This window comes from Octodon degus, unplaced genomic scaffold (assembly GCF_000260255.1).
Source record: "Octodon degus isolate 3935 unplaced genomic scaffold, OctDeg1.0 scaffold00035, whole genome shotgun sequence".
NCBI lineage: Eukaryota > Metazoa > Chordata > Mammalia > Rodentia > Octodontidae > Octodon > Octodon degus.
In genome coordinates this window covers 16,227,728-16,240,012 of record NW_004524611.1, presented here as the reverse complement: position 1 = coordinate 16,240,012, position 12,285 = coordinate 16,227,728, and the positions used below count along the sequence as shown (strand labels likewise).

General features: G+C 48.3%; 1 protein-coding gene and 1 long non-coding RNA gene across 2 annotated transcripts in view; one reads left to right on the top strand and one right to left on the bottom strand.

The window, feature by feature from the left end:
• Positions 1 to 4,960, bottom strand: part of LOC111816598 — a 6,026-nt gene extending 1,066 nt beyond the window's left edge. Inside the window, exons 1-2 of the long non-coding RNA XR_002820958.1 lie at positions 4,890 to 4,960; positions 312 to 363 (exon numbers count right to left, since the gene is read on the bottom strand). This is a non-coding gene — a long non-coding RNA (uncharacterized LOC111816598). The remainder of the gene's footprint in view (positions 1 to 311; positions 364 to 4,889) is intronic.
• A 1,160-nt stretch (positions 4,961 to 6,120) lies between these two features.
• Mepce (methylphosphate capping enzyme) lies at positions 6,121 to 10,942 on the top strand. The gene is made up of 4 exons (XM_004630508.2): positions 6,121 to 8,388; positions 9,557 to 9,775; positions 10,129 to 10,255; positions 10,367 to 10,942. Exons 1-4 carry the CDS (start codon positions 6,754 to 6,756, stop codon positions 10,417 to 10,419), a joined length of 2,034 nt encoding a protein of 677 aa, XP_004630565.1. The 5' UTR covers positions 6,121 to 6,753; the 3' UTR covers positions 10,420 to 10,942.
• Positions 10,943 to 12,285: the final 1,343 nt, after the last annotated feature.

Here is a 12,285-nt window from a genome sequence, read left to right as displayed (position 1 = left end):
TAGACCACTGAGCCATCTCACCAGCCCCTCTTTTGTGCTTCTGTAATATTTTGTACCTCTCTGGTAGCATCTACCACATTCAACTTTATGTTATAGACATTTAAATGTCTTTTTTCTCTTCACGAGCTCATACATTCCTTGAGCAGGATTATTTCCTAAATCATGCTTTTCTCAAAGCATCCAGTAGAGTAATAATTTGAACATAGCAGACACAAAATATATACGAAGTGAACTGTCCCCTGGTGGGATGTCTAGAAGAGGAAAATGAGAAAAACGTACAAAGTAGACCACCCCCTCCATTCTTGGCTCACCTTTCTTCTGTGGTGCTGCCATCATTCAGCTCAGAAATGACACGTGCTTTGCCTTTGGTAAGAAATTTTAAAAAGAAATTAACTGCTATGTCTTCAACTAAACATGATTTTAAACCGATCTCCTTATCTTCTTGGGTTCAGGGTCTCTCTGCCTAGAACGCCTAACTACATTTTTGCCTTCTTGACTACATTTCTATGGCCTCCAGAGTACATGCCAGGGAATGACAGTTGTTTTAAAAATATGCAACAATCTTTAGGTGTTTTAAGTGCCTACAACCATGTGGATACAGGCAGGCAGTATACTTTAGTGGGACCCTGTGGTGGTAGCAGTAATGGTAGTAACAGTGGTGGTTGTAGGGTATGAATAGTCCTGGGAGTTACTAAGGGAGCATTTTCCTCCTTTGCCAAAGTTTCCCTGAATAGTTAGAATACAAATAACTTGGCAATTCTCTGAGGTCCTTATAGAAAACCCTCTTTTAAAAAATCATCATAATGTTTCTCTTTCCTTTACTAAAATCTTTAGGTTTCCTCAAATACTGGATTCTATCATCAGAAATGTCATACCTAGCAGAGGTCCCCAAAGAACTTAGAATCTTCCTATTCTTCTACTAGAACTTGGTAATGAGAACCTAACACCTTTGATGTTCACAACTCATCTTCAGTTGGCCTCCTCTCCTCTCCCTAGTCACCTGGACAAAATTTTGGATCACTATTATGTAAAAAAAGATGTAGAAAATCTGTAAATACTGATGTATAACAGTTCTCTTTAATCTAAGGTGAGAATGTGATGAAGAACATCACTTTTGCCTGATCAACAGAGAATATCCAGGCCTTCACTTTCTGTTAATTCAAGATACCTCTTCCTGTTTCAGATTAATTTCCTTTTTCCACAAAAACAAATACTGAAAGCTGGTTCATAGAGAGAAAAATAGGCATTTAATAATAAGTAAAATATCACTAGCTTTCTTCTGAACAGACTAGGGGCTCTAGACCAAGAATTAACAAAGTTTTGCTTTATTTTCTTTCTCTAGATAAAAAGAAGACAGAGAGAAGAGCGGGGAGAGGGAGAGACTAGCCAACAGACAGAAACTGAGACAGACACTGAGAGACTCAAAGGCCTATGGAAGTGCAATTCCTTAACTGGATCCTACTCATTCAACATAAAAAAGGAGGGAAAAAAAAAAAAAAAAAAAAAAAAAAAAAAAAAAAAAGAGGGTTAACACTGGGAATTTAGCTCAGTGGCAGAGCAGTTGTCAGGTATGTTTGAGGCCCTGGGTTCAATCCCTAGCACTGAAAGAGGGGTGGAGGGCTGAGAACAAAATGATTTAAAAAAAAATCAATTGAAGGTGAACAAGGATCTCTTTAAAAAGTAGATATAGGATACTTAAACTCATCACGTTAATTTTGAGATGAAATTGTCTAGCCCAGTCTGGTGTGGCAGGTCATGCCTGTAGTCCTAACACCCTGGGAGGCTGAAGCAGAAGTCTGAGCCCAGCCTGGGCAATTTAGCAATGACACCATTCTCAAAAGAAGGGGAGGGAGGTGATAGCTCAATGGGAAAACTAACACCAAACTAGCCCAGAGGGTCTCAAAACGTAGTCCCAAGGGATTCTCTCCTTTTTCTAACTACATATCCATAGTAAGATACTATGGATAGTATCTTACATACTGTTACCAAAACAAGATATCAAAACAGGTTGAATGCAGAAACAGATGAAAATCCAGCTGTATTCTATTAAGCCAGACATGAGATTTACAAAAATGTCCAACAGTGCAACGCTTCATGTTAGACATTCTTTTGTTAGGAAAATACTTCTTATTGTAAAAACATTATGCTAACATGAATTTATCATAAATTTCAAATAAAATATATTTTTCTCATTTTAATTTTTGTTATTTGCATAGGCAGAAACATTTATTAATACAACAGCAAGTTAGGGTTCTGAAGTAATTCAGTGCACAGTCTAAATTTTTCATGTTACTATCAACAGATACAAACCATATAAAAGTTCTCCGGGGACCTCTGTAAATTTTAAGAGTATAAAAGGATTCATTTAGAATATTTTGCTGAGTTAACACACCTATAATATTCAAATGACGGAACTAAACAAAAAAGGAGATATATAAATGAATGTCCATTTTGTGTCTGTGTATTCAAAATGGTTAGGGTAGATATATAGTTACATTCTCCTAATGAATAGAGGGATTTGTTGTAATAGTGTTTGTAAATAGGATATCATGTCCGCATCTTGTACAGCAAATAACCAATAGGAAGACAGTATGCAATGTGCTAATTATTGAAACTGTCCTACCAATTTGATTTGAAACTGTCTCATTGCTATTTGTCTCTCAATAAAATTATGGAAAAAAAAATAACACTGAGAAATTAAAAAAAAAAAGATTCAGACCAAAAAGTTAAAGACCCAAGCTAGTGAAGTAATTCATCTGTCTTGCCAATATGTTACTACCCCTTTAAAAGTTTCCCCTCCTTACTATATAGTTATTCCTTCTATATTGTTCCTCCAGTCCTTAGATTAGGTAAATCCCTTAGTACTGACCTTTACCAGAGACTCCCTAAACCTCAAAACATTTCATTAAAGATTATATTTAAACCAGGTGCCCCTTGTGCATGTCTGTAATCCCACACTGAGGGAGGCTGAGGCAGAAGGATCACACATTACCAAATAATACAGAAAGACCTTGTATTAAAATTGGGATGTATATCCCCCAGGATGGGGAGGTGGTATATTTAAAAGCTCCTTTAAGGTCTGAGTCTCATTTTCTTTCAGCATTAAAGTGTAACAGCACCAGGCGTGGTGACACACACCTGTAATCCAGCACTTGGGAGGCTGAGGCAGGAGGATCGTTGTGAGTTCGAGACCTGCCTGGGCTTTAAAGTGAGCTCAAGGCCAGTCTGAACTGCATAGTGAGACCCTGTCTCAAAAAGGCCAAAACAAACAAAATTGTAATAGCCTGTGAACACCTAATTTTCATGCCTCAATCAACAGTAGTTTTTTGTTTCCTTGCACACACTTTCTGCAAACCTGATTTAAAACTTAACAGAAAAAAAAAAAAAGGTTCCAGTTACCACAACTGCTTGTAAGAAAATTATTTACTATCAGAAGTAATACCTGTACCAAGCTTTCCACACAGTAGCTTACAAATTCAGAGTAGGGTTGGGGCAGTAGCTCAGTGGTACAGTGCTTGCCTACACTGTGGATTCAATACCTGTAACAAATACAATAGCTAATTCATAATTAAGTCTCTTGGTTTACAGTGCAGAGAATCCCAATCATGTACATGCTTGTCATTTTATGTGTGTGTGTGTGTGTGTTTTTTTTTTTTAAGAAACAGCTTGCACTATCGACTGCCAGTGCTGTCCCTGACCTAAGATCAGTCTTTCAAGTGGTTAAGATCAGTCTTTCAAGTGGTTTTCGCTAAAAAATAATTGTATCCTACCTGGCATGACAACACACGCCTATAATTTTAGCACTATGGGAAGCTGAGGAAGGAAGGGGGCTCACAAGTCCAAGCCCAGCCTCTACAATTTAGCCAGACCCTATCACAAAACAAAAATATACCCAGGCATGACGGTACACACCTGTAATCTCAGCACTCAGGAGGCTGAGGCAGGAGGACCAGCCTGGACTGATAAGCTCGAGACAAGCCTGGACTACATGGTGAGATTTCTGACTCAAAAATAAATAAATTTTTACAAAGGGAGCTAGGAGCCGGATGTGGTGATGTTTGCTTGCAGCCCCAGCACTGAGAAGGCTGAGGCAGGTTTGCTGAAAGCTCCAAACCACCCTAGTCTATCTACACTGTAAGCTACTGTCTCAAAAAAACCAAAGAACAGTAACAAAAAGGGGGGCCGGGGAGACAGCTCAGGCAAGCTTGCCTAGCAAGCATAATGTCATGTCTCAAGTTTGATTCTTGGTACTAAAAAAAAAAAAGCGGGGGAAGGGGGAGAGGAAGGCGAGCTAAGGAGCTGGTGTGGTGGCGCTCGCCTGTAATCCCAGCACTGAAGAGATTTTGACGCAGGAGGATCCTGGTTAGCTCCAGGGGCCTGCCTGTGCTATGCAGTGAGACCCCCATCTCAAGACCGAGGGTGGGGGGCGGCTAGGGTGTAGCTCAAGGTGAAGGTCCTGTGTTCAATCTCCAGTACATCAGTTCCCCTCACAGGGGGTCAAGGTCTGGAGCAATACAGGCCTGAATCTGCCAGGAAACCCAACGGGAAGACTCTTTGTGACCTCCCATCTTTCCCCCTCATCTCCCAAAAGTATTCTTCGGGACAATTAAAATCGGACGTTTGACCGACTTAGAAGCCCGCGCCTCCTCTCAGAGGATAAAATGGCGGCCTCTCTTACCTGCCCCCTAAGAACTCGCCGTGAGGGAACTTCCCTCACCGTCCCTCTGACATTAGGTTATTTCTTTTTGTTTGTGGTGGTTAGAGGTTCTTAGGAGGGGTAAGAGCTGGTTGTCGCCCTGACGAGAAAGTTTCTCTTCTCGTCAGGCAACAGGTACCAAGATTAGACGGACCTTGCACCTTCATCTCTAACCAAAGAAAAAGCCAACTACCTTCAGGGGCGAAGAGGACCTAAAGGCGAGGAGCAGCGCGAGCTTGTTGCAGTGATTCTGCAAACACCAACCTCGATCTACTTTTCCCGCCACTAGGAGAAGGCACGAGGACGTCCACAAGCTCCACCCCCGCGGCGTGCTCCAGAGTCAGGGCGCATGCGCACCCGGACGCCCGCCTCTGCAATTGCGCAGCTGGGCCTTTTGGGCTAACGTCTGGTAAATGCCCCAAGACTACAAATCCCATGATGCTTATTGGCTTCGCTTATATTTAGGCGACAGAAACAGCGCCGATTATTCTTGAACTACATCTTTATTTCACAAATTCCCCTACGAACACGAGGGTCTGCTTGTTCCTTCCTCTTTTCATTATCTTACTCTTTTTTCTAGTCTCTTTCACACTTTTATTCCAATGTAATTTGAGTCAATCTTGAGCCCAACTCTCTCTTCTACCGCCCTAAGCTAAACTCCCAGTTGGGTGGGCGACCAGACCACCCGCCACCCCGGAGAAACGGCATCCATCCACTGCTTCTTCCCATTATCTGAAGCACTGGCCTCAAAACGGGCAGAATCTCCTTCCCCGCCCTCCCTTTCCCCAGCCGCCGCTCGAGTCTGGAGGGCCCGTGTGCAAGCTAGTCACGGTGGAGAGCAGCTGAGAGCGGCGGACGGATGGACTCGCGGGAAGGGCAGGCTCTGGATGGTGGGCAGAGGCAGAGCGGAATGAGTGGTGTACCCAGGTGATCGCAATGGGTAACGATCGCGCAGTGGAGAACGCGCAGCCATTTCTGAAAAGAGGAAGTTGGACAACCTTAGCTGTTTTAGTGTTTGCTTTTTTCAATTCAGCAGATACATCCGAAGGGAATGAGTTAAAAAGATCGATCGCATTTTACTGAGAACCGTTCGTAGGAAGACGGTCAATACACCCCATTTCTTTACTTCCATTAAAGTTCACCTCTCGCGCTCCTTTATTGAAGCTCTACTAAATAATTGGCAGGGGCGGGGGGGAAATAGAGGGGAGACTGAATAATTCATGAAGCCCGCCCTTTTCGCTGGGAGGTCACGCCCCTCCGAATAGCGCTGACGCACTCGGCGCGTACCAAACCCAGGGAAGCTACGTAAAGTGCCCGCCCCCAAGACGGAAGGCGGGGCGTCATCTCCAGCACGTGCTGCCTCTACCCGCGCAAGCCCAAAAGGAACGCTGTGCGCAGGCGCTGCCCACTAGGGGGAGGAAGGAGGCGGGGTAGGGAGGTTGTTGGGTTTAGAGCCGGGCGGAGACCGCTGAGACTCATTCCTCAGGAACAAGGGTCGGGTGTCAAGGAGACCTTTTCACACCAGCTCCCCGTCCCCCGCCTACGGTGGGTGGGATCGCGCGGCAGAGACAAAGGATATCAGTAGGGCCGGACATAGCTGCAAAGGGAAGTAGGGTGTCCGTTTTGGGTGGTGGGCTTCTGGTGGGGGGCTAAAGGGAGGCTATATTTAAACTCCCGGAGCCGTTAAGTTGGTTCGCATTCGGATGCGCGCGCAGCCAGGGTGGTGGCGGAGTGCGCATGCGCGGTCCGGGGGCGAGAGGAACGCGCGCTGGCCGTGCGCGCTCGCGGCGGAGTGGTAGTGGTGGCGGAGAAAGGGGTCGGCGCACGCGCGGTTGATTCCTCGGGTTGTCCGGGTCTCGCGGGCATCTTGTTTTGGTCTCGCGGGCGAGTGGGGCGCGCTTCGGGGAGGGAAAAAGCGCTTGGGCTCGAGGCGAGCGGAGCAGAGCTGCGCGCGCACTCGGGAAAGGGGGGAAGGGAACGCGGCCCAGGAAGGGGGGCTTAAGCCCCCGATCCCCCCACTCCCGTACCCTTCTACTGGGACGGAATAAGGGGAGGAAATGATCGAGATGGCGGCGGAGAAGGAGCCGTTTCTGGTGCCGGCCCCGCCGCCTCCACTCAAAGATGAGTCGGGCGGAGGGGGCGGCCCCGGGGTGCAGCCGCACCGGGAGGCCGCCTCCGGGGAGCCTTGCGGCGGGACGGAGAGCGGGCCTGGCCCTTGCACGCCCTCGGCGGGGTCCCCAGGTTCTGGGACTCCCGCCAGTCTCCGGGGCGGCCCGGCCCAGCCGCAGCGAGGGGGCGGCCCCCAGGCGCAGCCGCAAGGGGAGGCCCGCCTGGCCGAGCCCCACGGTCGAGCCGCTCCCCCGGATGTCGGGGAGGAGCGCCGGGGAGGAGCTGGGACAGTCTTGGGGCCCCCTGCCCCTCCTCGGCCCCGAAATGGCTACCAGCCCCACCGGCCCCCCGGGGGAGGTGGGGGCAAGAGGAGAAATAGCTGTAATGTGGGAGGTGGTGGTGGGGGCTTCAAACATCCGGCCTTTAAGAGACGCAGGCGGGTGAATTCGGACTGTGACCCCGTGTTGCCCTCCAACTTCCTCCTGGGGGGCAATATCTTTGATCCCCTGAACCTGAATAGCCTCCTCGATGAGGAAGTGAGTCGTGCACTCAATGCGGAGACCCCTAAGTCATCCCCACTTCCGGCCAAGGGGCGAGATCCAGTGGAGATCCTCATCCCCAAAGATATCACAGACCCGCTCAGTCTCAATACTTGCACTGATGAGGCCCACGTAGTTTTTGCTTCGCCACTCAAGACTGGTCGGAAGCGGCATAGACACCGGGGACAACACCACCAACAGCAGCAGGCATCTGGAGGGAACGATAGCAACGCCATGCTGCCCACAGCCCCCCTCAGCCCTTCACTCCAAGGGGAGGGTGCCCCGCAACAGCATCGGCACCGGAGCCAGAACCGGGATGCCCCCCAACCCTATGAACTCAACACAGCCATCAACTGCAGGGATGAGGTCGTGTCTCCCCTTCCATCTGCCCTGCAGGGTCCCTCAGGCACCCTCTCAGCCCCGCCAGCTGCCTCAGTTACCTCTGCACCCTCGTCTTCCTCCTCTCGACATCGCAAACGTCGCAGGACTTCCAGCAAGTCGGAGGCAGGGGCTAGAGGTGGAGGCCAGGGTCCCAAGGAAAAGGGCCGAGGGAGTGGGGGAGGCCGCCACCACCTACTGCCAATAGCAAGCTTCAAAAAGCAGCAGCTCAAGTTCCAGTATGGGAATTATAGCAAGTACTATGGGTACCGCAATCCTTCCTGTGAGGATGTGCGCCTTCGGGTGTTGAAGCCTGAGTGGTTTCGGGGCCGGGACGTTCTGGATTTGGGCTGTAATGTGGGCCATCTCACCCTGAGCATTGCCTGCAAGTGGGGCCCATCCCGCATGGTGGGGCTGGATATCGATCCCCAGCTGATCCACTCAGCCCGACAAAATATCCGACACTACCTGTCTGAGGAGCTTCGTCTCCTACCCCAGACTTCTGAGGACCCAGGGGGAGAGGGTGAGGAAGGGAATACCACGGTCAGGAAAAGGAGCTGCTTTCCAGCCTCACTGACAGCCAGCCGGGGTCCCATTGCTGCACCCCAAGTCCCCTTGGATGGAGCAGACACATCTGTCTTCCCCAACAATGTTGTCTTCGTCACGGTAAGAGTCCGAAGGTCCTTGGAATAGGGGCCAGGTACGAAGATGAGATTGGGAAAGTGGTGGAATGGTTATTACCCCGAGGTATTTCCCTGTGTTCACTCCTCACTAGGAAAACCAGCTCCACAAGAGAAAGATCTGGATTGGTCTGTGAAAAGCTCTGCTGGGTTTCTCTTGCTCCAATAACATGGGAATGTGGTGTCCCTTACCTTGGGGTTTTAACCCTTGGGTTTTTCTCAGGACTGCAAGGATCTCATTCCCAAGATAGGGGTGATTCGTATAACTCTCTTGGTGTTTGCTGCCACTGGACAGTTCAGTCTAGATGAAACCTGGTCCTTGAACCTACCGAAAGACCCTAGTAAGGGTTTGAGTGTCAGAAGGGAATGTCTTAGGGCAGGGGGAGAGACTAGGGTGGTGGCAGATTTAGTATGTAGTGTCCATCCTGATAGCGACGGTATTTGTATGAGGTGCTTTTGTTTCCCTAGTTACAGAGTTAGTCGAAGGGTCAGTTTTCAGGAACTCAACCCAGCAGCTAGGCTTTACGTTTTCTTCATGTTGACCTTGGATAACAGAAGAGGGGAGGAAACTCTTCTGAATGGAGGAAATGCCTAGTAGCATGCTTATCCCCTGATTGCATATAACTTCCCACAGAACTGTCCTAAGCTGTCTGCAGAAATGTCTGCCACTGTGTTAAGCCTAAAGAAAGGACATTCCAGAGGGTAATGGTGAGCCTATCATCTAGAAAAGGTTTCCTGTGGGATGTAGCTTTTCATTTCAGATAAAGAATAGGCCTGAAATTTTGCCCAATTCAAGTACCCTTGGGTCTCTTAACCTGGATTAGTTCCCCTTGTATAATAGTAACTGCCTCATACTTGTGTGGGGGAGCTCTCCAGCTGAGAAAATCTCAGGGATGAGCTTCTGAAATTTTCTTTCTTTTGAGACAAGGTTTCAGGCTGGCCTTGAACTCAAAGTGATCCTCCTGCCTCAGCCTTCTAAATGCTGAGATTAAAGGCTTGTACCACTATGCCAACCCAGTTGCTCAAGGAGTGTAAAGAGAAAAATGTGGCCACCTGCTGAAGTGCAGCCATAGGAATTTCTCAGTTGCAGACCAGTTGTGAAGGCCAGTGGTTTTTTGGGTCTGCTACTAACCTCAACCCATTGTTACCTTTAGGGCAACTATGTGCTGGAACGAGATGAATTGGTGGAGGCCCAGGCAGCTGAGTATGATGTGGTGCTCTGCCTCAGCCTCACCAAGTGGGTGCATCTGAACTGGGGAGATGAGGGATTGAAGCGCATGTTCCGAAGGATCTACAGACACCTACGCCCAGGCGGCATCCTGGTCCTAGAACCCCAACCATGGTCATCCTACAGCAAGAGAAAGACTCTCACAGTGAGTTGGATTTCTATGCAAAAGGAAATACTCCTTTGGCTTGGTCAAGAAAGGCCTCAAGGGCTGGTGAGATGGCTCAGTGGTCTAAAGCACCTACTTAGAACAAGCTAAGCTAAACAAAGCACAGGGACTGTGGTTCAATCCCCCAGCACCACATGCCAGCCAGCCCCTCCCCCTGGTGGGCTGAACTGACCACACACACACAAATAAATAAATAAATGTAAAAAAAAAAAAAAAAAAGGCCTCAAGTAATCAGACTTTCTGAGCAAGGAAAAGAGCTGTCTGGGTGGGCATCATTCATGGCCAGGTTAGGAAGCAGCTAGTTAACATGATCCCCATGCCTTTCTCCCTAGGAAACAACCTATAAGAACTACTATCGAATCCAGCTGAAGCCAGAACAGTTCAGTTCCTACCTGACATCCCCAGAGGTGGGCTTCTCCAGCTATGAGCTTGTTGCCACACCCCACAACACCTCCAGAGGTAAGGCTGCCTCATTTGTTGAGGGAGACCAATGCTGGCTGAGAGGGTGCAGACCCTATGGAATCCCAAGGCCATGCCAACCTGTTTCCTGATTGCATGCTTTCCCCTTAGGCTTCCAGCGTCCTGTGTACCTGTTCCACAAGGCCCGTTCCCCCAGCCACTAAGTGGCCCCTGAAGAGAGGGTGTAAAGAAGCTACCCTTGCTGCTCCTAAGGACCTGGGAGAAGAGGAAAGTATCCCAAGGTCTGACTCCTAAAGTTTCCTTTCTTGGATCTGCAAAAGAAAGCTTATGCTGCTCCAGCCTCCTCCCTACATCCTCCAGCATTTGAGAAGCAAGTCCAGCTGTGCTGGAGTTACTGTCATCTTCCACTCCCCCAGCCCGCTGGGCTCGATGGCATGGACTGTTTGCTGATCTGTTCTTCTAGGGCGTGGGAAGTGGCAAGCAACAAATTCTTTAATCCTTTTCTTCTGCTCTCCCAGAGAGATCCTATTTTCCTCAGCCCTTTTCTCTAGCTGCATTTCAGTGGACCACAGAACTGACTGAGGGTTAGAGGGGGAAGCTTGGCAGGGAGGCACACAATACTGTGAAAATCCTTCCTTCTGCTGTCCCCCAGTGGGAGAGAGGGCTGGGTTTGGAATATGAGAGCACAATAAACTTGATGTCTAGGGCAACGGCCCCCAAACCTGTGTCTGCTGCTTCCTAGCTGTGGAAGGGATGGCACTTCTCATTAGAACCTGTGCTTCCTGTCAGTTCTCAGGTCTCAAGAGGGCAGGTTTCTAGGGTTGGAGATTGCCAAGTGCTAGCCAGATCCTTATCAGGAAAAGGGACGTATAGTACAAATTTTGATGTGAAACTTGAGTTCAACTTCCTTCAAAATTCTGTTGACTTATTTTGTAGGAGCTTTGGGTAAAAGGTTAACTTTGTAGGACTTAACATTGGAGACAGAACTAGAATAATGTACTCAGGGCCAGACACACAAACCTGTAGAAACCAACACTCATCTTTTTGTGTTTGTGGAATCTATAGGTAGTTAGCAACATGAAGTGGTTTAGCAAGGTTCACTGGAGCCTTTTGAACTTTCATTTAGCAAATCCAGAGCATTCAGGTCAGGTGTAAACAAAATGGCCCTTAAAGGTAAAGCAACCTGTGTGATTGCAGTAACTCAGTGCAAATGGCTGCCTTACAGATTCCTTGAGACAATCCAGGAATGCCACCCATAAATGTGATAGAGCCCCACGTGGGGGGAGGGAGGATGCTCTTTTTGGGGGGTGCCAGTAATTGAACTAAGGACTTTGCCCTTGCCAGGCAGGTGCTTGTGCCACTAAGCTACGTCCCCGGCACCTTTTTTCATTTTATTTTATTCATTTTTTCTGGCAGAACTGGGGATTGAACTCAGATCCTTGAGCTTGCCAGGGAAGAGCTTGTTAGTGGACACCTAAAATTACCTATCAGTGGGAACTGAAGAACTTTTGTGTGTGGACATAGGCCTTGTAGATGCTAAGCTCACACCTTAGCAGTGAGCTTTATCTACCTAGTTGGAAATCCACTTTTTAAATAATTGGTTGGGGGCTGGCCAGATAGCTCAGCAGATTAAAGTACCTGCTTAGGCAGACAAGGACCAGGTTCGATTCCCTGCCTGCCACGCAGTTCCCCGCCCTCGGAGCACGCCTGAGTGTTTGAGACTGGGTGTGGTGTCACACCCGTATTCCCAGCGCTTCGGGAGGCTGAAAAACAGGAAGGGTCACACAAGTCCGATCTGTGTAAAGAGACCCTGTACTAAATACATAAATAATTGGTTGAGCCTGGTGACATCAAAGTGCCGGCTGCATTAGAGGGGACAGGCACTCAGAGTGTTAATCTTAATTCCTGACTTGGACAGTGTTTTCCACTTGCCATCACTTTTGCAAGTTCCCAAAAAGAAGTCCCAAACTCATTGTCCAGCCTGCAGCGAAGTGGACAAGCCCCTAGTAGGGTTTAACCTCCTGTCTGGCTCCCTGAAGTCTATTAGCAAAAAAAAAAAAAAAAAAAAA

Excerpts from the sequence above, each read along its gene's own strand:
- Mepce (XM_004630508.2), top strand. The coding sequence starts at position 6,754 with ATGATCGAGATGGCGGCGGAGAAGGAGCCGTTTCTGGTGCCGGCCCCG. Across the intron at positions 8,389-9,556 it reads ACAATGTTGTCTTCGTCACG|GGCAACTATGTGCTGGAACG; the intron begins GTAAGAGTCCGA and ends TGTTACCTTTAG. Across the intron at positions 9,776-10,128 it reads GCAAGAGAAAGACTCTCACA|GAAACAACCTATAAGAACTA; the intron begins GTGAGTTGGATT and ends CTTTCTCCCTAG.